Source organism: Sciurus vulgaris (assembly GCF_902686455.1).
Source record: "Sciurus vulgaris genome assembly, chromosome: 1".
In the NCBI taxonomy this organism is placed as follows: Eukaryota; Metazoa; Chordata; class Mammalia; order Rodentia; family Sciuridae; genus Sciurus; species Sciurus vulgaris.
The window spans coordinates 192,455,927-192,482,708 of record NC_136461.1 but is presented as its reverse complement, the minus strand read 5'-3'; the positions used below and the strand labels follow the sequence as shown (position 1 = coordinate 192,482,708).

The 26,782-nt window shown below is 41.6% G+C and overlaps 1 protein-coding gene across 2 annotated transcripts in view; it reads right to left on the bottom strand.

Moving 5' to 3' along the window:
- The window catches only part of DEPTOR (DEP domain containing MTOR interacting protein), a 140,265-nt gene that overhangs the window by 37,546 nt on the left and 75,937 nt on the right, over nucleotides 1–26,782 (bottom strand). Inside the window, exons 5-9 of one of the 2 annotated variants that reach the window (XM_079141724.1) lie at nucleotides 13,466–13,651; nucleotides 10,957–11,091; nucleotides 7,015–7,085; nucleotides 4,166–4,270; nucleotides 1,747–3,896 (exon numbers count right to left, since the gene is read on the bottom strand). In XM_079141724.1, the coding sequence (XP_078997850.1) occupies nucleotides 3,867–3,896; nucleotides 4,166–4,270; nucleotides 7,015–7,085; nucleotides 10,957–11,091; nucleotides 13,466–13,651 (527 nt within the window). In that variant the 3' untranslated portion in view covers nucleotides 1,747–3,866. Of the gene's footprint in view, nucleotides 1–1,746; nucleotides 3,897–4,165; nucleotides 4,271–7,014; nucleotides 7,086–10,956; nucleotides 11,092–13,465; nucleotides 13,652–26,782 lie in introns of those variants that run through there. The other variant, XM_079141723.1, reaches the window with a different exon arrangement.

The window sequence follows — 26,782 nt, the reverse complement described above, 5'->3', positions numbered from 1 at the left end:
CAAAATAAAGAAACAAAAACTCCCCTGGAGGAGGGAAAAGGGAAGGGAAATGGGAAATACTGAGGAATGTTATTGGCCAAATTATATTGTTATCTTATGGGCATATACAAATATATAACAACAAATCCTGCCATTATATATAACAATAATGCACCAATAAAAAATGTGGGAAAAAGAAACTCCCTTGAATAGAAGAGTCTAAAGGTCAGACTCACAGCTTTGTTCCCATTGGAAATTAGGAGGAGGCAGAGTGAAGAGTGAGCCTAGTATAGAGGGGGACACTGATGGCAAGGTGGCCACTTATATCTTCTGGGGAAACTTTGGCCACTCAAAAAAATATGCCTGGTGTATACTACATGCTGAAAAATACAGATGTGAAACACTGGACAACTTCTATCAGGCAGACCAAGCAGGTCAATCTGACCTTCCCCCTAGACCCCCTGGGAGAACCGAACCGTACCACCAAAACCTTAAAGCAGGGCAGGTTGGAGGAAACGAGTCCTCAGGATTAGATTATACAACTGGCTTTTTATAAAACTGAAATCATGTTGCTAAAATACACGGTAAATATGAGATATTTTAGTCAGTGTTTTAGGTCAGAAAATAATACATAAAGTTATCTCTATTGAATAAACATGGCTAAATTATTCAAAGGGCATGACATTCGCCATCATTTTCATTTAACCAACCACTCAACAGTGCAATTCAAAACAATATTTGTATAGATTTCATTCCAATACAGTTTGGCCAGAGGCATCATCTAACAGTTTGAGATCTATCTTAACCAATAAAGGCTCCATTTGAGTGTTTCTCTCAAATGGTAGAAGGCTATGTTAAACAATTTAAACAAAATTTGAGGAAATGGGTAGACACTTCACAGAAGAAGGTATATGGATGATCAACAAATATATGAAAAAGTGCTCATCATCCCTGATAGAGAAATGCAAATTAAAACCACCCTAAGATTTCATCTAACGCTAATTAGAATGACTATTCTCAAGAACACAAGCAATAATAAGTGTCAGCATGGATGTGGGGAAAAAGGCACACTCATACATTGCTGGTGGAGTTGCAAATTGGTGCAGCCACTCTGGAAAACAGTATAGAGATTCCTCAGAAAACTTGGAATGGACCTACCATTTCACCCAGTTATCCCACTCCCCGGTTTATACCCAAAGGACTTAAAATCAGCATACTACAGTGATGCAACCACATCAATGTTCATAGCAGTTTAATTCACAATAGCTAGATTGTGGAACCAACCTAGATGCCCTTCAATTGACAAATGGATAAAGAAACACACACACAATGGAATATTACTCAACCATAAAGAAGAATAAAATTATGGCATTTGCTGGTAAACGGATGAAATTGGAAAATACCATGCTAAGTGAAATAGGCCAAGCCCAAAAAACCAAAGGCTGAATGTTTTCTCTGATAAGTGCATGACAATATATAATGGGGGATGGGTGGCAGGGGGAAGAGAAGAATGAAGGAACTTTGGATGGTGTAGAGGAAAATGGGGTGGGAAGGGGTGGGGGACAGAAAGAGAGTAGAATGAAACAGACAGTATTACCCTATGTACATGTATGATTACATGAATGGTGTGAATCTACATCACGTAAACCACAGAAATGAAAAGTTGTACTCCATTTGTGTACAATGAATCAAAATACAGTCTGTAAAAATTAAAAAGATTTTAATTTAAAAAATTTGCCCCCCACCAGATTTATCAGAATTTTTAATATGTTAATTTGTTTTCTTAATTTCTAAGAAGGGTATGAAATGTACACAGTCTGAAATGGTTTTAAGTTGGACATGACAGTGCATGCCTGTAATCCTAGCAACTCGAGACACTGAGGTCAGATGATCATAAGTTCAAATTCAGCCTTGGCAACTTAGAGAGACCCTGTCCCAAAATTTTAAAAAATTTAAAAGAAGAGCTGGGATGTGGCTCAGTGGGGCAGCACCCCTGGATTCCATCCCTAGTGCTGTAAATAAAATAAAATAGAATACAAATAAGACTAAAGTAGAGAAGCTCAGAATAGAATATTCTGCTGAATCAGAGAGCCTATGGTATACAATTGTGGAAGAACTGCTCTAATGAATTCTATACTGCTCTAGGACATATGAAAACCATTGTATACGTCCAGAGAAAATAAAAATATAAACCATCTGATGTATTAGTTTATAAAATGGAAAATATGTATATCGGGAAACCTATCTGCCCAGGTAAGTACAGTAGATAGTTAATTAATTTAATCAGTCGACATGCCCAGAATGGTTATACATGTTAATTGGCAGAGATGAACTAAAATCAATTATATTCCTGGTACACTTGGCTAGGCAAAACAAGTTCTTCAGTTGCGATATAAATCCACTGCTTTCCTCAAAGGAAATGTGCTTTAAGCCAAATCCTCATGTGAATGAATGCATGCTCAGAACTGAAGCTCTGTGCCAAAAATCATTTATACTGGGTACTTTACTGTGGAAATAAAATGTAAAATCCTTCCCACAGCCAAGAGTTCCATTAGAAAATGAAAAATTCAGCCTCGGCACAGATGCAAGTGCTTGCCCTTTCCGTTCCCAGCCAACTTTCCTGCTGAGTTTCTTTGGTACCGTGCCTGCTGTGGTAGTAAGAAGGCAGGGCAGGTCTCTCTCCTTGACCACTTTAGCCAGTGAGGCTTCCACGGTTGCCCGGGGCACAGGGTACACCAGGCAGTGCCTCCCCATTTCAGACAAGGTTGTGAAATCAGGGCGCAGGGCCAGCATCTAATCATACCAGCCTGATTACCTAAACTGGCACTAAAGGTGCAGCTCTTGGCTCCCTTTTATTCCCAGTGTGCACACCAACGCCAGAGGACACATGCTGGAACCAGACAGGTGGAGATTCAAATCATGGCTGTTCCTGTGTTTGGCTGTTGCACCAGAAAAAGGAGAGGACGAAGACACTGATGAGCGAATGGTGAGAGTGAGCTGGAGCTTTCCAGCTTGCCACGTCCTCCCATGCCCTAGATAACTGAGATCGATATGCCCTGTGAAATGTTTCACAGACAACAGAACAAAACTGGGCTAGATAAAGGCGCTTCATGCTCTGAGAAAACCAATGCTTTCAACATTCTTTTTTCTGTTATAAAGACAATGTATTTACATATATGCATATAAGTCTAGAAAAATAAAAATCAAAATGTGAATGGTATTACTCTGTTGGGTGCCAATTATACATCCATAAGGCTGCTTTTAAAATGTTACTAGTTGTCATTTCTGGATTAAGGAAGATGACAGGTAATTTTAGCTTTTTTTAGGCCTGCCTGTTTCCCAAATTTTCTTGGACATGCATCACTTTAATACTTAACAATACGTAAAATCATTGTCCAAAAATCTTAAATTTATTCAATATTCGATCGATACTTCTGTAGCTGTTTCTATTTTATCAAATATTTCCAAATATGTAATTCATAAAAGAATTGCGGGAAATATTATTGCCACTTCAGAGAAGAGGAAATGGGTTCTGAGATGTCACAAAAGTTGCTCAAAAAGCCAGTAACTAGCAAGTTCAAGATATGACTCTAGATCTCTTCAAATTCCATAACTTTTCTTTTCTCAATATGTGCTCATTAGGGTCTAGTGTGACCTACTGGTGACATATACCCACAGGAATGCACCTTGCCTACAACAGAAATAGCAGACTTTGATATAAGATTTAAGCAAAAAGAAATATATATCTCCCCTCCCCGCCCCTAAATTCAGCATTAAGGGGAGAAATGTGGAAAAAAAGAAAAAGAAAAAGAAAGATAAACAATGGGAGTTTGGAGATTACAAAGTAGAGACAGGAAGTGGGCAAACCTTCTTTCCTGGTTGCCGCATCATATGCTTTTGGCTTCATCTTGACCCCACTGGGAAAAGGAGAGGAAAATTTGACAAAAATGGAACCAAAACACTTAGGGAGAGAAAGCATAGATGACATCAAATAATTAAATAGGGCTGGAAGTATTCCCACTGGGCTGTTAGAGGAGAAGGAAGACCCTAGGAGAGGTAAAGGGTGTGGCGATTACAAATGAGAAAGGGCACAACTTGAGAGGGCTGTGGCTCCCATGGAAGAACTGCAGTCAATGCCACCTGGACCCAGGACAGACACAACCATGTCAGAAAAGCCCAGAAGTACCTTCATTCCTGCCGCAGCTGCTGGGCCGCTGGGGTCCACCGCCTGGATGTGGCACGGCTTACTTCCTCGTACCACAAAGCCCCAGCCAACCGCATCGCCAACAATCTAGAGAGGAAAAACCACAATCAGCAATTGGCAGGCAGTCCCTGGCAATTTGCCTGTCCTCCCAACAGAGAGAAAACCAGCCCAGGACTAAGCATGTGCCATGACACATCTGCCTCCACTTCCTCGCTACCTTGTCGCAAGATAGAATAGTTTGCTTCTACTCTGAACACAGGCACATCTCTGTGGAAAATGTGGTTGAGAAACGGAACCCGTTTGGAAGAAGGAAGTTGCTTTTGGGAGGGCACTATTCAATAAATAACTGGCAGACTGCCTCTTTCTTAGGCAGCTCAACAATTCAATATTGAAATCTAGTAGAAGGTTTAGAAGATCTTAAAAACATGGTTGAAATTTCTCTCCAAATCCAATCTCTACCCCAGTTTGTCCTTTTCCTCTGGATCCAAATGATAGACTATTATTTAGCTAGGTCACTCAAGTCTAGACTAACAATTTAAGTTACTAGTGATAAGAAATATGAAGAGCCTAGGATTTCTCGAAACAATTTTCTATACCAAGAAAATAAAATGATTCAGGCATGCACTTGTGATTCCAGTGATTCTGGAGACTAACACAGGAGGAGTGCAAATTTGAGTCTGGGCAACTCAGAGAGACCGTCTCAAAATAAAAAATAAAAAAGACTGGGAATATAGCTCAGTGGTAGAGTACCATTGAGTTCAATCCACAGTCCCAAGGAAAGGAAGGAAAGAAGGAAGGAGGGAGGGAGGAAAGAAGGAAAGCTGGAGACAGGAAAACAGGAATGCCGACGGGAATTTTTGTGGAAATTCTCAAGATTTTTAGGCACTTCAGTGATTTGAGGGTTTGCTGTTATTCGTTTATTATACAAACTTTACTTCCAAATGCAAAGTTTGCCTTCTCCCCTGATACAGACAGACATCAGTGCCTTTTCATGTTAAGTCCTCTAGCTCAGCAACAGAAGTAGCCCTCAAAAAAATGTTTGCATTGTGAATGAATGTGGAAAGCTTCTGTGTGTGTGTGCGTGTGTGTGCGTGTGTGTGTGTGTGTGTTTCTACCTAAGGTAGTGCAACAGTTAGAAAATAGGAGGAAAGAGAAGTGCATAAAAGAGGAAGTTGATGTAGATGTGAGGAGTCTGAAAGGAAGGGGAGTGGGGGAGGTGCTGTCAATCAGAATACTTCCACACTCTTTAAAGAAAACCTATGGGGCCAGAGGGAAGCAGAAGTAAGGCTAGACCACCTCCCCCCAGGCAGAGCTTCAGGAGCTGCCCACAGTCACTCGGGGCCCCAAATCGGATGCCTTCACAACTCAGGGTTTGCTGACATGGTCAAAGGCACCATTCCTTACAGTGGAACAATTTATTTGATAGTTCCCTTTTTCTACCTCAAGACTCCGCTAATGTCTTAAATGATTTTTAGAATTAAGTGTAATGCAGAAGAAATTGTTGGCATTATTTGCACTACCATTTGCCTTAAAAATCCATAATTACATTAGTATAAGTGCATAAAATCCTTTTTAAAGGACATATCCAAAAGAACTTAAATGCTATATGAATAACATGTAAATCATGTAAAGTCCTAAAGTGTTATAGTGCCTTAGTATCAAAAAAAGCCTCCTATCATAATGTAGCAAGCAGGCTGTACCCTCTCTGAGTTACTCTATAATGTACAGAACAATAGTTTTCAGGCTGGGCCCAAACCTGAGTTGCTCAATTTTATAAGTGGAGCAGTAATTTGCTGTAAGTTACTCAAGTCTGAGTTTAAGTGCTGAGGTGGAATGACTCTATACTTTGTACAAATAGACAACCATCTACCTACAACAACCATAAGCCACAAAATGATAAATAAATTAATCACACTAATAAAAATGTCAACCTCGGAACTCATTGGATTAATCAGAAGCACATGGATGGGTATATCAAACTCATATGGGAAAACACAGACCCACGTGCTTATGAACACACCAGACCACCAAATGAAGAGGTCCATAAAAGGAGGCACACCCTGAGACTGGTCATGACAGCACCGCTTTCCTGTCACCTGGTCACTTATCCTGAGTTTGCCCAAGAAAATCCACAATGATGAACCGCTGAATGTATGCCCTTGGGTTTAAGCAGAGTGTGATTTCTCCTGCCAGTGATGATCATACACAACTCGCCCAAGATAACATCTCAAGTTGACACTGCGAAAATGCCTTCCACGCAGACCTTGGCCTAGAATAAGTTCTGAGCTTTGACAGTTCTGCATACTGACCACTTACACTGACTCTTTGACTCTGCATTCATATCTCTCCCTGCCTTTGCTCTCAATGCAGCCTACCAAAATCCTGTGGCTGCCTTAATACCTTCTGAGCCTTTCTATAACCTGTATATATAATTGTGTAAAGAGTGATGTGTGACTTCAGTGTTATAGATACTAGAAACTAAAATTAGAATACAAGAACCTTAAAAAAATAAAATAAAAAAGAACTGGCTTCTGGCTTATGACTACCTGGCTTATGACTACCAGGTGACCCACAAGTATTCAGTGAACTGCCACTGATCAATGTGGTGTAGCCCATGAATTTATTGTTATTCAATAAATTCTGACATTGTGGAAAGACAATGAAATGTGTTTTGTCTATGTTAATGATGTAGTTTACTCACGACACATAATCATGCTAAAAACAAAAGAAAATTAGGACGAGTTTTCACTTCAGTCCATAAGCTACACATCAACATGCTGATATGACAGAAAAGTGAGTTTCACAGGAGAAAATACGAGGCAAAAGCATACCGTGAACGTCTTCCTTGCATACGGTGCCCCAGGTGTCAGGAGCTCCTCAGAAGTGACCGGTCTCTTGAGCACTGAGAGGCAGACACAGGATCAGGGAATGAGCATCTGCAAGTGCTTCCTTCATCCATTCAGCAGATACTTACTGAACTACAGTGGCCAAGACCCCTGCCCCACAGCTAGTGCTCAAAATATCAGCAAACAAGTAACCCGAATCCCAACTCACAGAGGGAAGGGGGAGGTGGGCAGTGAAAGGAAGGGAAGCAGAAGTGTCAGGAAGGGACAAAGGGCAGGGTCGAAGTTTTCCTATAAAGCAAAATGTCATGTTCTCTAATTTTCCCATTTCTCTCTTATAAATCTATTATGCATTTGTGTTTTTCAAAGATAGAATAAAACTAGCTCTAACAGTGTGACAGCCATGCTTCAAGCACTAACCTGATCCAACCCTGTTCCCATACTGCCTGCATCCCATGCTTTAAAGCTCCACTTGTTTCCTAAAAAACACAGGAACACAGGACTGCATATGATACTGCCTTATGCCCAGAGTAATAACACTGGTGAATTTTTCTGAGAATTCAGCACATGTTGGGTATCATGTTAGGTAACCCATTATTCAGTTAATTATCACAAGAACTAATGAGTTAGGGTCATCATTGTCCCCGCTTTATATGTGAGGAAACAAACCTAGAATAATTGTTTATGGCCAAGGACCTAGAGGTAATTAGCAGCTTCCAGAATCAGGATCAAAGTCAGACACTGAGTGTCCATGCCCACACTCTCAGCCACTGTGTTGCACTGACCCCTCTGTGCTATGCTGTCTTGTAAGTGGACAGAGGGCTCAGAAGCTCTGGAAGACAGTGGAGTGGTGTGCTGTGGTGCCCTCCTCAGAGTGTTCTCATCGGCTCACTGCTATTGCTGTTGCCTACTAAGATGGCAAAGTCAGCAGTCAATTCCTGACGCACCAGCTGTATAAAAACCCACAAATAACTTTCTCATCTATTATATACTTATTAAGAACTGCAGAAAGGACGGTCCCTGCCTTCCAGAACAGTTGATCACGGGACAGGGACCATTCCAATTTACATGGACATCACAGACTGAAGTACCACAAAGAAATAGAAGGTGCCAGAACCAGAGTCAGCCTGGACAAGTACCAGCTCTAATTCCCTTTGGGAGTGGTGACAAGAGGTCAGATGCCAGCCCTGCACAAGTGGACAGCAGTGTGGGGCAAGGCCTGCATGATTTCCAAGCAGCTGGGTCTTGTCTGTTGGATGCAGCCCAGAACTAACAAGAGTCTCTCACTTAAAGGCAGTGAAATGCTTCTGCAGAGGTTACAGGTTGCTGAGATTACTACTTTTCCTCTCAGAAGCTTATAAAACAGAAAATGATTTTATGTTCGCTAAACAAAAGGGAGTAGGTCAAATATCCAGATGGGAACAGAATCTCCCGGAAGATGGAAAGGAGATAAGAAAAGTGGAAGCCTGAGATCTTTTTTATTCCTGGCAGACAGTCCCTCTCCATGCCCTATCAATCCTCAGGGGTTATGAATCTGAATATAGGAATCACACTGACCATTTATTTTAATGTACTTTATTTCTTTATTATTTTGAAAAACTAGAAACTTTGAGGCTCAGGAAATTATCTTTAGTGTTCTCTTTTCGTAACTTTGGAAGATAACTAACTCTTCAGTAGGATACTGATTATGGTTGTAATATCTACAGTTTTTTTGGGGGGGTTGTCTGACAATGCATTTATATAATTCACTAAACATACATCTTGGTGTTTCTAGGTGGTTAATTTTAAAATTCTTCACTTTGAAGGCCTGGTTATCTACTCAAGAAAAAAAAATCATAGATGAGCCCACAGGGTACTGGCAACCTTCACAAGGGTGAAGGAGAAGTTGATTAGAATATGGGTAAGAAGCAGATGCAGGAGCCACAACTCAGTCCTGACAGTTCTAAGCCTCAGAGACCCAAGAAAGGCAGCTTCCTTTTCTGCCCACTTATCAATGAATTCTTCCCTCTGAGTTGGGTGCAAGGAGAAACAGAAAACAGTATAACCCACCTCAGAGCACACTGATGTGTTGCTAATTTAAATAACTAACACTTTGTTCATATTTTATCATATGCAATCAAAATACACATAGCTTTTACTTTGTCATGTTTGCATTTTATTATATGCAATCAAAAATATACATAGCCAGGCTTGTAGCACACACCTGTAATACCAGCTGAGGAAGGAGGATGGTAAGTTCAAGGCCAGCCTTAGAAACTTAGTGAGGCCCTGTCTTAAAGTAAAAAGTAAAAAAGGCTGGGGATGCGGCTCAGTAGTTAAGCACCCTTGGGCTCCATCTCTGGTATCAAAAGAATTTTTTTTCTTTATTGACCTATCCATCTATGGGTGGGCTGTGGAGGCAATTCAGTGGCAGAGTAACTGCTTAGCATGTGCAAATATATACATATGTTTATACACAAATACAAATATATATACACATACAAATATACATACATATATATATTGAAAAATGGAGATAGCGTGACTGCCCCTTTTTTTGAAACTAAGATCTTTTGCTTTTAACTCTGAGGAGGCCTTTCAGATTTCTATCCAACTTTCAAATATTCTAGTTCTTTTTCTTCATTTTTTTTTTTTTTTTTTATTGTGGTGCTGGGATGGAATTTGGCCTAGCACATGCTAGACAAGCACGGCATATCCTATTTCTAGAAAGTCCTTCTCCTGTCTCATTCTCCCTTACTGGCACACTCCATTAATCCAGTAGTACATGGGCATTCAATGATTTTTCAGTCAGAATCAGGAGTGAAGCAAGTTTTTTCATTCGCTTGCATGTTGCAAGTGTATTCCTGCCACCAGTTCCCAGAAGGCAGGGAAACAAAAGTTAGATCAGGAAAAGCAGCCACCTTCCTAGATACTATAGCATTGGATGACAATTTTCTCTGCAAGCCTTCTGAACAACATCGAGGAGTCCTTAAGTCTCACTGATGTTTTGATTTTTCCTCCACAGGGATGAGGTGCTCCCCGAGCGAAGAGGTCATGGCCTCTCACCTCTGTATCGCCAACATCTGATGCTGGGAAAACATGAACAGAAGGAACAAAGTCCCCTGAAGGGACACCTGTAGGGAAGGTGGAGAGTGCACTGAACAACTGGGGGTGAGGGGTCCCCGGAGTTTGACATAGGATGGCGCACACCTCATCCTGGGAAGAACAGGGAGGACCAGGCCGGTAGGCGGTAGTGAGAAAGGGGTAGTGCCGATGGAGTACAGGTTCCTGGGTGATGAGGCCAAGGGAGAACTGTTTCTTCGTACAAGTCCAACAGTCTTTGAACCTAGATTTTTTTCCAGGCATGTGAAGACCATAGAGGTTGATGAGCAGATTTTAAAAGGAATTCCAGAGACAGGTGGATTTGCATAGATCCATTCTTCCTTAAGAGCACGAGCCTCTGCTAGGTCTCTGTGCCCTCCAGCCTGGGGAAGCACCTGCTGTAGTGAGTGCGCAGCTGCCCTTTGAGGGCTGCCGGCTCCTCCCAGCTGCTGGGAGAGCTCCCAACAGATGGCCCTCAGCTGTCTCTGGGAACCACTGCTCTAAACAGAGTGCCCTGGCCAGTCATGCACTCCTCTCTGGAACAGCAGCATTTAAAACCTGGTTAACTTGTGGGCACAAAAGCCCAGTCTCCTCAACACGACTCCATGTGACTGCAGGGCCTTCCAGTTACAGAGCTCCACTGGGGTCCACTGCAGCCTCCACTGAGACCGAATCGCAACCCATTTCTCCCTTCGTCCATTCTGCTCTCTCCCCTACGGGCCAGCTCTCCAAAGATGCCCGCACACTAGCCTCCCTCCATTTCAGGGAGATCTGTTTACCAGGGAGCCCAGCTGGCACATCTGCCCAAGTCCCCACAGCCAGGAATGGGGCCGCCTTTCTTGCACTCACCAGACTTGGGGTTGCAGAGCACAGGGGGGCTGCTGCTAAGGGTGGGGCTGCTACTGAAGTAGCCGCTGCTGCCACAGCTGCTCATGCTGCTCCTGCGCACGGCAGACACGATCTTGATCTCCTTGCTGGGGCTGACTGCAGAAGGGAAGACACACACAGTCACTGTGCGGGCCCCTCTTGGTTCCCTACAGCGCCCAGGCTTCCAGAGGCAAGGTACAGCAGGGCAAGTCACGCTGGCCAGGAAAACACACCCTGGCCTTGGAGTCAGAGAAGCAGGAGTCTGAGGTGCAGCTCTGCCACTTACAGCACATTGGAGTTATTGCCTTCGGTTCTCTGAGCCTCAGTTTCCCTGATGTGAAGTAGCCATGTTAGCTCACAGAGTTAGTGCAAGCAGAGGATTAGCTAATGTCCAAGAAAGTAAGACATTATTTCAAGAACTACCAAACCCCGGTGTTCCTGCCAGGATGTGCGTTCAGTGCTGGCTCCACGTGAGATAAACAAACAGTGACAGTAAATGCCTCCTGGTTTCATATTAGACCATTAAATATTCAGAGCCATGGAAGAAGGAGCTTAAAATATAGAGTACATATTCCTACTTTCAAAGTGTTATGTGAGCAGCGTCTTCAATTTTCTGATCTGGTTCTTCCTGCCATGGAAGAGGCTGACTCTCAAGTGGGGGAAGGGCTCCATGTGAAAGAAAGCAGCTGTGGAGAGCACCCTGCCCACTGCCTGGCACAAGGATGCAAAAAGTAAATGCTGGCTTTCAGAGGACTACAGTTACCACAGCCTCCTTCTCAACATCAACGTGTGTTCAAGTTTGCTGGGGCCACTCAAGTAACAGGTAAACCTTTGTCCCAATGCAAAAGTGAACACTTACTCCTCATTTGCATTGGCGACAGCTTTCAGACGACACGCAAATGGGTGTGTTTTCAGGCCTGGCCAGGCTGACCTTGGAGAACAAGCTTAAGCCACTGACCTTGGGTTAGTTTTTATTTATCCTTAGCAGCTCATGCTTCATTCTCTCCTCCAGCCCTGCAACGTCTGAGGAACCAGGATGAACAGGGTTTGGGTAGGGGCAGTAGAAAGCAAACTTCAGAGCAGGAGGGAACTGTCTGCCACTTCAAACCCTGGTCAGCCCCTCGATTCCTCTCTGCCTGTACAGGAAGACATGAAAAATCCTTTCTCTTAGGTTTGTGGTGCCAATTAAATGAGAAGTTTCCCACTACCTGGTTTGTTGTCTCGGTGCCCGGGACTTAGAAACATCTCTGCACACGCTTGTGAGCGTTCTCCGTCAAATCCTATCATAACCCAGACCTGCTACCTCCACTTGTACTGGGGTAGACCCAGCACTTCCCGACCTTCTGCCAGCAAGTTCCTTGAGTTAAAGCCAAGATTTCAGAGGAGTTGAAAACACCCCTTTAAGCATCTCACCCTCTTAAACAAAATGACACTTTCTTCACGTTCACCTTTTCTGGTGTTATCTTGGTGGACATCAATCACCACCACTGGTGACATACCATTGCTAATTGTAAGTAAACCTGAGACAGCTTGATTTCACACGGAACCACACAGGCTGTGTGCTTTATGAGCTCCTACTGGGCTTTTCCTAGTTTTGTCTTGTGTTACTCTTGATGATGGGTTGACAGTTGCCCTTTAATTGTTACCTGTATACACACACACAGAAGTCCTTTCATAGTTATGGTTTAGAAAACTCAATCACTGGTGGTTACAGTAGCACACACCTGTAATCTCAGCAGCTCAGAGGCTGAGGCAGGAGGATCACAAGTTCATAGCCAGCCTCTGCAACTTAGTGAGGCCCTGAGCAACTTAGCAAGACCCTGCCTCAAAATAAAAAATAAAAGGGGCTAGGGATGTGGTTCAGTGATTAAGCGCACCTGGGTTTAAACCCTGGTATCAAAAGACAGGAAGGAAGGAAGGAAGGAAGGAAGGAAGGGAGGGAGGGAGGGAAAGAAGGAAAGAAGGATCCTGAATCATTAATGATATATAATTGTTTTTGAGCCAGGGGTGGTGGCACATACTTGTAATCCCAGTGACTTGGGAGGCTGAGGCAGGAGGATCACAAGTTTGAGGCCAGCCTTGGCAACTTAGCAAGGCCCTAAGCAACTTAGGGAGACCCTGTCTCAAAATTAAAAATACAAAGAGCTGGGGATGTGGCTCAGTGGTAAAGTGCCCTAGGTTCAGTCCCTACTACCATAAAACAAATAAAAAAGAAAGAGGAGGAGGAGGAGAGTTGTTTGTAAATGAAAAGTAAATAAGGCATGAATGAGCTTGAGTGATCTTCTATAATTCAAGCATATAATTTCATAAGACAGACCTCAGGGTATTTAAGCCAGCTGCCGGAGAACAACTTGTTTTTTGCTTTTGTTTTGTTTATTTTGGTTATTCTTAAATAAAAATCTGCTGGAGAACAGTTTCACAAAGGAGAAGTATTACTCTACCATTTCTCATAAGGCAAATACAGTTCACCCCCGCCATGGAACGGGCATACCTGACATGAAGCTGGTAGATTTCCGATTGTCATGGCTCTGCTTTCTTAGGCAGAAGGGACTGTCATGAGCCTCCTGGGAGGAGGGGGACTTTTCATTGAGCAGCTCCATCAGTCTTCTCCTCCGACGGAAGTTCATTCTGAACTGGTAGAGAAGATTGCTGTCCACAAACGGGTGCTTGTTGGACACTGGGGAGAAGAAAGAGCAGTGAGGAATGCCTGGCATCCTGGCCACCCAGCGCTGCAGCCAGAAGCCAGAAGACTCCGCCAACAGGGGCAGAAGCCTCCAGAAAGAGTTCAGTTGTATAGCTACCACATGGGCCTGTGGTCTCTGCACATGGGGGTCCCAAATTGCTTCCATCTGTCACGTACTTTTAAAACTGTGCTAAGCAGTTCCTCTGGGAAACCTTCCCTGACCTCACCCCCAACCTGAGCGATTCTCTTCGAGGTGGTCCGCTGGCCCCTGTGTCCCCTCCATCATAGCACTTACTGCCCCACCCTGACACTGTCCACTTTCTCCCTGTTTCTCCCCATAAACACTAGGTTGTTTGGGGCGGCGCTCATAGCTTCATTTGATAATGTATTCCCAGCACCTCGCTGAGGTTCAGTCATAACAATGACAACATTCACTTACTAGAAGCCATTTGACTAAGCACTTTATGATTCAATTTCATCCTCAGAATCACTCTGCTTCAGAGTTTTGTTTCATCTGCAATGCTGGGAGTCGAACCCAGGGCCTGGAGCATGCTCAGCAAGTGCTCTACCCCTGAACCACGCCCCTGCCTCTCGGTTGCTTTGCAAGGTAAATGTGGCTGTTACCTTTTTTGTTTTTTTCCTTCCCTTAATTTCACTATGAAAAAACTGAAACTTAAATTGGCTTAGTAACTTGCCCAAGGCCACACTGCTGCCACTTCTGAGCCCAAATCAACATGGGCCACGCGCTCACAAAGTTGTGAGCCACAAAACTAGAAGAGACTGAAGCCACTACCCCAAAGGTCCCCTCGGGCTCATCATGGAGCGCACTTCCTGCCACCCACACACCTGGTGACCAGCCATTTCTCTGTGACACTTAAACCACACTATTGTGTAACAAGGGTTTTCTGGGGGAGGGAGGAGGGACAGCACATCTCTTTCCCAGACTAAGTCACTCTGCTCGAGAACCCAGACTGGCTGAGCCTGCCTGTCATCCTCAAGTCCTACACTATGTATAAGCTGAACTCAGAGAAGGAAGGTGCTGGATAAATGGCTGAAAGAGAACTGAGCAGGAAGGGTAAGGAGGATGAGCAGCAGGAACACGGCAGAGCTGATTCCGAACCACTTAGCTGCCGACTGTGCAGGATTCCACCCAGACCCATCTGTGGGCTCCCCATAGCTCCCAAAGGGCTTGCTGGGCCACAGGGAGGCAAGGGCAGTTGGTTTTTCCCAGTTTAAAGGCATTTTCCTTTGTTCCAAAATTATACCAGGACTACATTTTCACTGTTTAGTCACCCATCCATCTACTTAACATGTATCAAATTAGGCAGATTACATGTCAGGTACTTTTCGTGCCCAGTGTTTTACGAAATGAGGAAGAAAACAGAAATTAAAAAAAAAAAAAAAAACTTATTATTGGCCATTTTTTTTTAATATTGTGAGACTCAAAATTCCATAAGCCACTAGGAAAATAATTGACTGTACCCCAGTGCAAATCACATTAACAACTTTATCAATAATGCTAACTTCTTCACAGCCTCCTTTGGTAATTCATAACATTACACCCTCTCTAGGTCAACACTGAAAGTGCAACCTGGGATTGTGACTCTCTATTATCCATATTTGTTAATGTAGAATTATTCTGGTTACATTAATCTTAGAGATTAAATGTGGATGGTGGAATGGAAATTGAAATGGAAGAATAATTTATTAGCATCTTTAAAGTCAACGCCAGTTCATAAGATACCTCGAGTTTACAAGGCACTTGATCAGAGTCTCAGAATGTGGGATCCTTATAATGAGAGTATTCCAGCCAACATTTAACCTAATGATTCATATTGGTGATTCACAGTCTTTAAATGATGATAAATATTCGCTTTTGTTAGATGGATACTATAGGCCTTAAAGAAAGATACACTTAATTCTGTGGTAATTCTACATGTTCTCAGTAAATAATCTATTCTTAGATTCATAAGATGCTCTCCTAATGCTATCTGTACCAAGAAATAAACCAATTATACTTTGATGTGATTTCTACAATTACTGGATCCCTTGTTCATAGTCAGATTTTAACATAAGTTTCCATTAAAACACTCAATGATTCTATAATAAAAGTTTGTAGACAAGTTCTTTATTCTTTATTCATATTTTCTGAATTTACTGATTAAAAAAAACCCCTCAAGCTGACTGTAGCAACAACATCTTAAATTATGACCCGCGAATACACAGATCTACATGTACTTATTAATACCTAGTATTTTTTCTTGGCACGTGAATTACATAAAAGTGTTGACTCTGGTATAAATAAATCTGAATACAAACAAATTCCATAATTGACAAAAGTATATTAAAAGTATTTTTTAACTGCCGTGGAAATGTGCCCACTAATCTAATCCTGTGTCTCCTCCGGCTTTAATTACCTATCTAATGTTTAGTTACCAGTCTCCATCCTCCACCTCCTCAGTCCTACACCATCTGTAGCCAAATGGTAAACATACTGTCTAAGATAAGACACAAGGGTTACATTTAAGTAATCTTTAATCATCACATATTGCCAAACAGATTGTAAGAACCCAACAAATTGCACTTTAATTATTTTACATCCACCGTTGTTTTTATTGCTATCATATGCTGATGATACACCCATTTGGCTTATGAAATTTCAATTTTAGAAGACATTACATTGAATGTCCCACTTCAGTTTCTAAGGACTGACTTGGGTTTTAATGCCTCAGGAGCAGCCACTATCCCTCTGTGAAATGAAGGTCACCATGTGTTCATCCAACCAGCTGTGTGCTTGGCACATGAGTCAAGTTCTCCTCTCAGCAGAGAGAAGTGACAGGTGCACAAATTGCCCGTATTGTTGTCAATACTTAATTTTGCCTTTAAAGGTGTTCTTTTTCCCCTCTCTCACTCATTAAAAGTTTAATGTTGCAAGCCTCGCGTTTGCTGCACTTGCTTTGTGTGAGTGTAACTATCGATGGGACATAGGACTGTAGCTTCCAAAGTTGAAGGAGTGCAGGTAGTCAGCTGTATCACAGCCTCAATAAATCACACCAATTCATTTACTCCACACACCAGTACTAAGTGCTGCAAGAGTCACACATGGCCCCAGCTGTCTATCTCAGCATTGTGATCAAGAGGGACATCTGCATCTGCCATTGGAAAGTTCATTAACACAAAAGTCTGCAGAAAGAGCACAATTTCATATCAAAACAATTAAACCAGGCCTTTACTGAAAACTCCCTTATGTCAAGTACAGTCTTAGAAAATAATACCTTGCAATGAAGAGCACAGGTTTTATAGTCAGACGGTCTTGGTTTCAATCCCAGCTCTGCCACACTCAGTAGCTGAGTGAGTGACTTGGGCAACTTATTAAACATTTCAAATCTCAATCATTTTCTGCATAGTTTCTATGTGAAGAAAAATGGGGTAATTCATGCAAGAGATCTAGCATGGCAAATGATAAATGTGTTTTCTTTCTCTTTCTTTTCTTGTTTTCTTTTCGTGTTGCTGAGCATCACACCCAGGGCCTTGTGCATCCTGGGGAAGTTCTCTGCCACTGAGCTACATCCCCAACTCAACATATAGGGTTTCACATGTTCTTTCTCTTAGACTTCCAAAGACAGACCCCAGCCTTGGATCATCTATGTTCCTATATAGAACCCATTTCCTGTCTTCTCTGCCCTTCTTTCAGAGAATACTTCGCCTTTCTCTAATGTGCAATTCTCTTACCTATGACCCATAAAAAATATGAACTCTTAAGTGGACATTCAGACCAAGTTTACCAAGAATTCCACTGATGATATTTAAAACTCTGAAGTCAAAGGAAATCAAGAAATAAAGGAGTGTGTTAAGACACAGTAAACTTAGTAAGTTTCTTAACAATACTAAGAAAGACAAACACTTCTTTTATAGTTATAAATTACATAAGTAGAGACCCAAGAAATAACAATGGGTAAATGTAATTGTTTATATTTCAAATAAAGTTGATTCTTTCTACATTTTAATGTGGTATTCTTCATATTCAATGCAAAAATTATTTGCTCTACAAGTTACTTAACCTTTTTAAATAAAGAAAAAATAATGCATGATCTCGACAAAACTAGAGAAGGAAAAAGATCAAGCAGAATAGTTCACAGGTGACCCTAAATCTTGTAGGTGCTCCAATTCTCCATTTCTCAGATCACAGTGCTATGGAGGATTACTTAATTATAGTAAATATTGTAATATGTACAGTTTGATAAATTTTATTCTTTGCTCTTGAGCACTATTCACCTCTAAACAGAAGACAGTGAGAAGAAACAGTGTTCAAAAGCCCACATTCAATGTCCAGTTGTGATCTTCTCAACAGCTGTAATTAAAAAACAATTTTGTTACTTGATTTATAACTTCTGGGACTCTCCATGTCTTACTGCTTAGTAAGCGGGGCTCTAGAAGCACTGAACTCAGGTTTGTTTATAGAAAAACAGATCCCTGCTTACTAGATGTCTTGACTTGCAAGAAAGCGTGAAGGAGATGTCATTTGGTCCACCAAATGGTGATATGATACAGATGTGTTCTTTTCTCATGTAGGATAAGCTATCGGGGTGATTATAGCAGACATAAAGAAATAAAAGGAGCTAAGGATATAAGAGGGGGGGAAATCGGTTTTCATTCCATTCACATGTAGTCTAAGGACAAAGATAAAAACTCACCTTGAGCTCTGCAAGTTCAACTGAGTATAAAAGACATTTTAGGCTATTTATCTTGTTGAAAGGAGGAAGGTCACATACTTTTACCCTTCCTGAAATGCTTTCTGGAAAGTGACCTAACCCAACAGGCTTGTTGAAATCACTGAACTAGCCCAGCAGTATCATAATACAGCGAGTACAGACACCAGCTGCTCCCTAGATGGCACAGCATCAAAGAGCCATACCAGACGGTCTTAGATTTGGGATCACATAGTCAACTTAGTGGAGTGCAAGAGGGGTTTCACCAACAAAAGCAATAGGTTAATGACTATCAGACTGAGGAAGAAGAGAGGTCAGCAAGGATGGGGTTGACAGAGCCATGACTATAATGACAATCCAGTGTCAAAGTTGAAAAAAAAAAAACTGAGGTCGCCTTACAGACAGAAGCTCATGAACTGCCACACCAACATCACTATTCTACATTCCACCGCAGACAGGGTGGCCGCTGCCCACCACCTCACCAAACAGTACAAGGGTGGGTGGGGGATTTGGTGAAGCATCGCCCCGTATGATCAGTGATGACCACTTGCTCCTTTTGCTCTTGCCTTCATGTCTCCTACTAAACACTTTATCTTCATTTTTGTTTTGTGTTATTTATTTACTTATTTTTGAGATGGGGTCTTGTGATGTTGCCCAGGTTGGTTTCGAACTCATGGGCCCAGGCGATCCTCCCACCTCAGCCTCCCAAGTACCCACCACTGAAGATGTGTGCCACTGTGCCTGGTTTCTACTGTGTTCTAAAAGGACAGACATTGCCTGAGAATACTGACAAACTTCAAGGATAAACAGGTAGCAGGTCTTTTCCTCAGACTCAGTGTTTCTAGAAGGCAAATGAAGAGACCCATACCCTCCCTGCCAACAAGATGTAAGCTTTAAGCTGCTCCACACGTCCAGCCTGGATCTGCAGTGTCTTGTCTCCCTTCTCCTGATGGACCACAGTCCTACAGAACCCAGGCAACTGATGTATTTTAATACTATATGTTGCACATTTTAAAAAAATAGCCAACCTTGAAAAAATATTAATATCGTGGTTTTATCCACGTGTTTGGAAGAAAACATGAATTGAGAATGAATTACAGAAAGCTATTTTTTTCAGAAAAATCTAACCTGAATTTTAGGCCATAACTAGCCACCTCATACCATGCTGAGGGGAGGCAGTAATTGAAGGAACCCTGTCACCGGAAGCAACAAAATTCCTTGGTTCAAAAAGATAAAGCAATTGTTTTTGAGTGCCTACTTCAACAAGGACAGTGTTAGGTGTTTTGGGTACAAAATTTCTCAAGAGGCAATAGCAGCAGTGAGTCAGAGGCTAAAATAATTACTTCCTTAGCACTGACAACATTAAGAAGAGGATGTGAAAGCAGGAAATTGATTTTTAGGGCATAAATTCCTCCTAGCTAATATTAAAAGAAAACACTTTATACACCAAATTGTAACCTACTTAAAACTTATATAATTGATTGTAGAAGATGGGAAAGAGAAAAGGAAAAAGGATTCAAAGTCACCTTAACAAAGATAACAGAAGAAAAGAAAACAAAATATGACATTCTGATTGTACACATTTCTGCTACTTCCGTGTCTTCCTGGCAGAAATGTAAAGGTATTAAACAGACAGGTCAAACTATGCTTTATTCTTCTTTATGCATCAGCAAGTGATAGTTGTGTGCATTTCAAGTACTGACATTTTTTATGAGTGATAACATGCAGAGCATAGGATAGGTTTTTTAGAGACCAGATCAAGCTATAAGGGTAAAAATATCCTTTAAAAAAAAAAAAAAGCAAAACAAAAACTATTTTGTCAAGCAAATGGAATACTTCAGATACATAACTCAATGAAAGAACTCTGTATATCTATTCTCAATCTTTTGGAATTGTTGGCATAAATCCCAAAACCTGTTCAAAGCACTTCAGTGCTGATTTATTTAACAACATATATTCAGGCTATGTGTAAGAAGACTTTGTTTAAGACCAGAAATGGATGAGGTCATCCGACTCATATTAAGCTTTGCCCCCAAGCCATCTGATGAGGAGGGCTGAGGATAAAAATAACGATAACAATGATTAGCTAACCGAGCAACGCTCTGCCTGGCCATGTGCGCAAGGTTCTACCATTATTTCTCATAGCATCGCAATCAGAGTTATTAAAACTATTCCCATTTTAAAGACGGGAGAAGTGGAACTTAGACAATATAAACTTGACGAAGGGTCCTAGAGTTATTAACTAAAGAGCCAAGCCAGAAACACTGACCCATCCCTTATCCTCCCCACTAGACTGTCTCCTACCCAAAGATGTCATAATGCTAAAGCAGAGGGCAGGGGAGAGAGAAAACGTGGAAACTAAGAGTTCTCTGGAAGACAGAGTCTCAATGAGATACCGTTTAAAATATCATCCTGACTCAGACATGTGGTGGCACATGCCTGTAATCCCTGCAATTTGGGAGTATAAATCAGGGGAATAGCAAGTTTGGGACCAACCTGAGTAATTTAGAGAGACCCTGTCTCAAAATAGAAGAAAAAGGGGTGGGAATGTAGCCCAAAGGCAAAGTATCCCTGGGCTGGATTTCCCATCTCCAGCTCCAAAAAAAAAGTGTGTGTGTGTATATGCATTTATATGATTATATTGTTCTGGGCTGGGGATGTTGGTCATTGGTAGAGCATTTGACTAGCATGCATGAGATTCCTGGGACCCCAGTTCTGCTGAAAAAGAGAGAGGTGGTGAGGAGGGAGGAGGAGAGAGTTGTTTTACTGACAGTAAAACTTCAAAGGACCTCATAATGAAGTGTGGAATTTGAGAAGGTATTATCTGAATTTCAGATGGTATCCTGGATAAATCTTTTCTATGCAAAAAGAGAACAAGATCAGCCCCAGTCTAACCAATGGTAGCCAACTAGTTTTGACTTGTGGAAATATTAAAACATCAAAGGTAAAAACAGCTGTGCATGGTGGCACATGACTGTAATCCTGGCAACTTGGGAAGTAAGGCAGGAGGATCGCAAGTTTGAGGCCAGTCTCAACAACTTAGCAAGGCCCAAACAACTTAGCAAGACTCTGTCTCAAAATACAAAATAAAAAGGACTGGAGATGCAACTCTGTGGTAAAGAGCTCCCCACCACACACCCCCCCAACAAAGATAAGAATAAAAAGAAAAATGTAAAATAGAAGCTGCAAATAAACCTCAATAGACTCTAAGATGCAAATGTAGCACAGGACTGGGTGTAAATTTAGTCTGGTAGCCATACATTGGCAGTTTTATAGGACTTTGTTTTCAATTCTTAATGAGAACCTAAACAATCACAGGAATTGCTTACACAGAGATAGTGGCTTAGAACTTGGACTGCAGAGTCAGACACTGGAGGTCTATTTCTTTTTGCAGTACAGGGAACTGAACACCAGGCAATTAACCCCTAAGTTACATCCCCAGCTGCCCTTTTTATTTTTAATTTTGAGACATGGTCTCACTAAGTTGGGAAGGCTGGTCTTGCTCTTGGAATCCTCCTCCCTCAGACTCAAGAGTCATTGCAATTACAGCTGTGCACCACTGCACCTGGCTGTAGTTCTGTCTCTCTCTCTCTGCCATTCACACATTCTGTGTCTTCTTTGGGTAACTAATACCTTTGTGCTTTTCAGTTTCCTTATGAATAAAATGGGATAGGAAACTTGAGTGTGGAATCATTATGCAGGGGAAAGGAGAGCATTTGCTTCTGCTTCTGGGGTTGGCACCCCACTCTTATTTACTTCTAAAATGGAACTGCAAAATACAGATCTCCATAATCTCAACCACAGAGGAACAAAGTTTGTTGAGATAAGGGACTGAAAAAAGTAAACTTACATTCATGAGGATGCCACCCTGTCCTGTGCTGGTTTCAAAAAGGTCTAGACAGGCTCCTTATGTTGGTGGCCACTAGCCATGTGTGGTGGCCGAGCATTTGAAATGTGCTGAATAATAAAACCACTGCATCTTCAAGATTATGCACAAAAAAAATGTTAACTACAAGATTAACATTTTATATTGGTTGCATTTTGAAATGATAAAATTCTAGAGATAGTGATTCAAAGTGTATCACAAAGATGAATTTAACCTCTTCCTACATTTTTGCTATGGCTACTAGAAAATTTTAAATTACATATGTGGACTGCAGTTGTGAATTGTGTCATATTTTCACTAGGTAGCACTGATCTGGAGGCTACTCTCCCATAAGGATGGACCTGCAAACCAACAAATTCGTCCATCCCTTCAACCAGGGCCAGCTCCTTGAGACCACCTGCAGAAGACAACCCTTGTCCTGAGCTTCTGAAGGCAAATGATTGAGAGCAGTGGTGGGTTTTTTCTCACTCTCTCTCCCATCTCATCTCTTCCTTCATTTTAAGGAGGAAGCGCATTATGTACCCATTCAATACGAATCTCCACGAGTTTATGATTTCAGCAACCAGGAGGACTAGAGAGGGAGAGAGGAGGAAGCCAGTACGGCAAAAACAAACGCTCACCCACTGCCTCTCCTGCTGGCACGGAGACTTTGGCAACTTCCAATTTGATCAAAACCGGGGAAATAGCTGGGAGCATGGTTGGAATAAAATTTAAAGAATATAGATTCTGTGGCTGGGAGTGTGGCTCAATGGTAAAGCCCAGTATCTGTGAAGTCCTGGGTTCCATCCCTAGCACAAGCAAACAAATAAACAAAACAAAACAACCAAATCCTGATTTACAGACTTTTCTTGATTGGAAGGAGAAACATGAGGGGGTGTGCCTTTTTTTTTGGGCCAAATGTCAACAGGAGAAAGAAAGAGGGAATCTTTTTAGGAAAAAAAAACAGAACAAAAGCACTACATAAAATGTTAGGGTTAAAATTTTATATTAATTTAAAAATAGCATACAAATAATTTTTAAATTAGCACTTAAAATTAAATCAAAATTGGTTATAAATATTAACAACGCATATTTATCCAATTATAAGCAGGAGAGGTGTGTGTGTATGTGCGTGCATAATGCCTTTGTAAATTTCGACCTAAATCATTTCACAGTTGCGCTCATCAGAGTTTACATGTGGTCAGTCTTATTCCTCATAGTCACTCCACGATATTCATGCACTTGAGCTTGTTTATCCATTACTGGATAGAGTGGAACTAAGCAGTGGGCAAGGAGGGGGAAGGTAGGGGGAATTTTTCCAAAGAACTGTAAGTTGAAACAGGAAAGACAGCCCGGATATAATGAGATGGGATTATCAGCTGAGACAAGGTGCAAAATGGAAGGCACTCAGAATCAGAAGCCACAAAAGGCTGGTGAGAGAATTTCTAGAGGAAGAACTGTGAGCCACAGCTGACATGCAAGGAAGGCTGTAAGAATAACTATTACAACTCTTCCGCCTAAAGAGAGCGTGAGTCCCTGCTAAAGCCCTCAACCTCCCTGCTGGGCCAGGCTAAGACACTCACTCCAGATTGGCACAGGATACAAATCTAGAAAAAAGGCCTGTGATGGAAAGTATGGGAAAAATTCACTGCTTAAAGGAAAGAATCCCAAGTTTTTGAACCCCTGACCCCAGCCTCTTTGAGGATTGTGGTCAAACTCAGTAATTGGAAGTTAACACCACAATGCTCCCTGACCAAGAGGAAAGGGGACAGTCTTATCAGAATCCACACTTTGAACCTTCCAGTCCACCCTAGAGATCCTAGTGTGCTTTTCTAATAAACCTGAGAACTCAACCTATGTGTCCCACTAAAAATGACCGCTTAAATCCAGATGAGTACTTAAATTATCACATAAGGCCACACTAAGTACTTAATAGTAGACTGTGTACTTCCAATATTACAGTTTCTCTTTGGTATACATGGGAATCAATTCCAGAACCCCTACAGATACCAAAATCCATGCATGCTCAGGTTCCTCATATAAAATGGCACAGTCCTGGCACATAACCTATACGTATCCTCTTGTGTACTGTAAGTCATTCTAGGTTACTTGTAACACCTAAAACAATGTAAATGCTTTGTAAATAGTTGTTAAAATGTATCATTTAGGGAATGATGACACATGATTTGTGTTCAGTACTGATGCAATTTTTTCCCCAAATATTTTTCATCCATGGTTGGTTGAATCCAAAGATGTGAAACCATGGATACAGATGACTAACCCTACTTGAACTGCAAAAAGATTGTGTGCTTGTGTTTTAAGACTCCCTCTCGTAGGGGCTGGGGATGGAGCTCAGTGGTAGAGTGCTCTCTTAGCATGCATGAGCCCCTGGGTTTGATACTCAGCAAAAGATTTCCTCTTGGAAAGAATGCAAGGTTGGGTAAGCTGAGGACTATATACTGCAGGGGATGCTGGGTGAACAAGCTGTCAGGGGCCAGGCAGGAATGGGCAGACACACAGACTTGGGAGCCAAACACGGTTTGCATCTAGAGGATCAATTTATATACACCTGACAAAACCATACTAATGTCAAGGAGGAAAGAAATATAGTTTGACATTTCACAAACAAAACCCTTCTGTTCCATGTACATCACACTCTTCTTTTGGATGAATACACAGATTAGGCACCTTTTAGTCCTTTCATACATTATAAATAAAGTTAAGGCCTGATGCAGCTCTGGGTCTGTTTTCCTTTAACCAAAATCAACACTATAATGTGCACCAAAGTCTCAGTGCATGACTTTACCAAGCAACCTTGTTCTCTTATATTTATATTACAACAGCTTTCTAGCTGTCTATTTTTCTTCCTGCTTTGGATTCAGCTATAATAAAAAGGTAAACAGCCAAAACATATGAGAGAGCACAGTGGAAAATTCTCAGAAATTCTAAATTGAGAAAATAAAAATTAGATTATAGTGGCTGATTATGTGTTACAAACATTAAATATTGAAAGTAGAATGAGAAAATATTTTACCCATTATAAATTTTAATTCAAAGTTTAATGTTTTGGAGGTGAGAATGATTGTATCATTTGCAATTGCTTTAATGTCCTCATCTAAAGAAATAAGGAAGACAGTATCAAGTATATTGATTGCTTGTCCAGATTAAAGGAGCTAAATGTAGTAAAACAATTCACCTGCTCAGCACTCATTTTCCTGTAGTAACAGAGCATGTTTTTTGTTGTTGTTTTGTTTTGTTTTTGATGCAACAATCCCACTTAGAAGGTCTGTCAATCAAAGTGTCCTGCCTACTCAGGGTCAATGGTAGGGAGGCAAGTGAGCCAGGATCAGCCAACTGGGTCCCTCTCTAGAACATCTGTATCATAAGAGTAACTGAACAGAGAGAAAACAGGTGGAGTAGATTCATCTGGTCATAGGTGGTCAGAGGGATTAGACTATTGCCCCAGAGTCACTAGTTCCTGGTAGCTGCTTCAGTTCCTCTTCTTCAGGTAGCTTGCTTTTTCAGTGTTTCCGTTAACTATCAGTTGACTCTGTGACGATTGGGACTACTTATATTCAAAGAACTCTAGCTGGTATAAACATCAACTGTGCCTAGCAAATGTCAAGTTCTCAATAAATGGTTCATCCAATACATTTTTAGTGAGTGGCTATTACAAGATGAGCATTCCTAATCTAAAAATCCCAAATCTGAAATGCTTCAAAATCTAAAACACTTGAGCATCAAGTTTTGGATTTCAGAGCACTTTGGATTTGATTTTATGTATGTGTGCATTTGTGCCTGTGTGTGTGTGTGTGTGTGTGTGTGTGTGTGTGCAAAAACAAAAAAACAACAACAAAAAAAACCCCTGAAATCTGCAACATTTCTTGTCCTAAGCATTTGGGGTAAGGGATAGTTGATACACACAAAAGCCAGGTCACTGGAGATACAAAGATGGAGGAAACAAATTATCCTCAAAACACCTATGCACTAGTTAAGGGTAAAGAAAGATGAAGGTGTAATATACAGAGTACTATTTGTAATGGAAAAAAATCTCCATTTCTTGACAGTAGCAGCGGCGACTGGTCACCATATGCCAAAGCAAGAGAAAGGGAGTAGGGGAGTAAGAGGGCCTTGTGGAAAGGAAGAGACAGTAGTTAAGCAAGGGCAGGTCAGCTCTGATGAAAATTCTGTTCTCCGCCAAACTTTAGTCAGGCTTCCTTGAGCCCTGTTTCTATTCAGCCTTGACCCTCCTGCTGCTTCTCCCAATCCCCACCCTATTGTCCTAGGCTGGCTCATAATCTTAGCAAAGAAACCTGATAAACCATTTCAGCAAGAATTCTCCCACCCTTGATATCTGAAATATCTGGTCAAGGTTCTCACCTCCCATCTTTGATGTATAAGTCCTTGGCCTGCCTTTAGCAACCCTGGCCTTCATGGTGGGGGGCGTGCCTGGAATCCCAGTGACTTGGGAGGCTGAGGCAGGAGGATTCCAAGTTCAAAACAGCCTGGACAACTGGTCTTTATTTTGAGGCACTGTCTCAAAATAAAAAT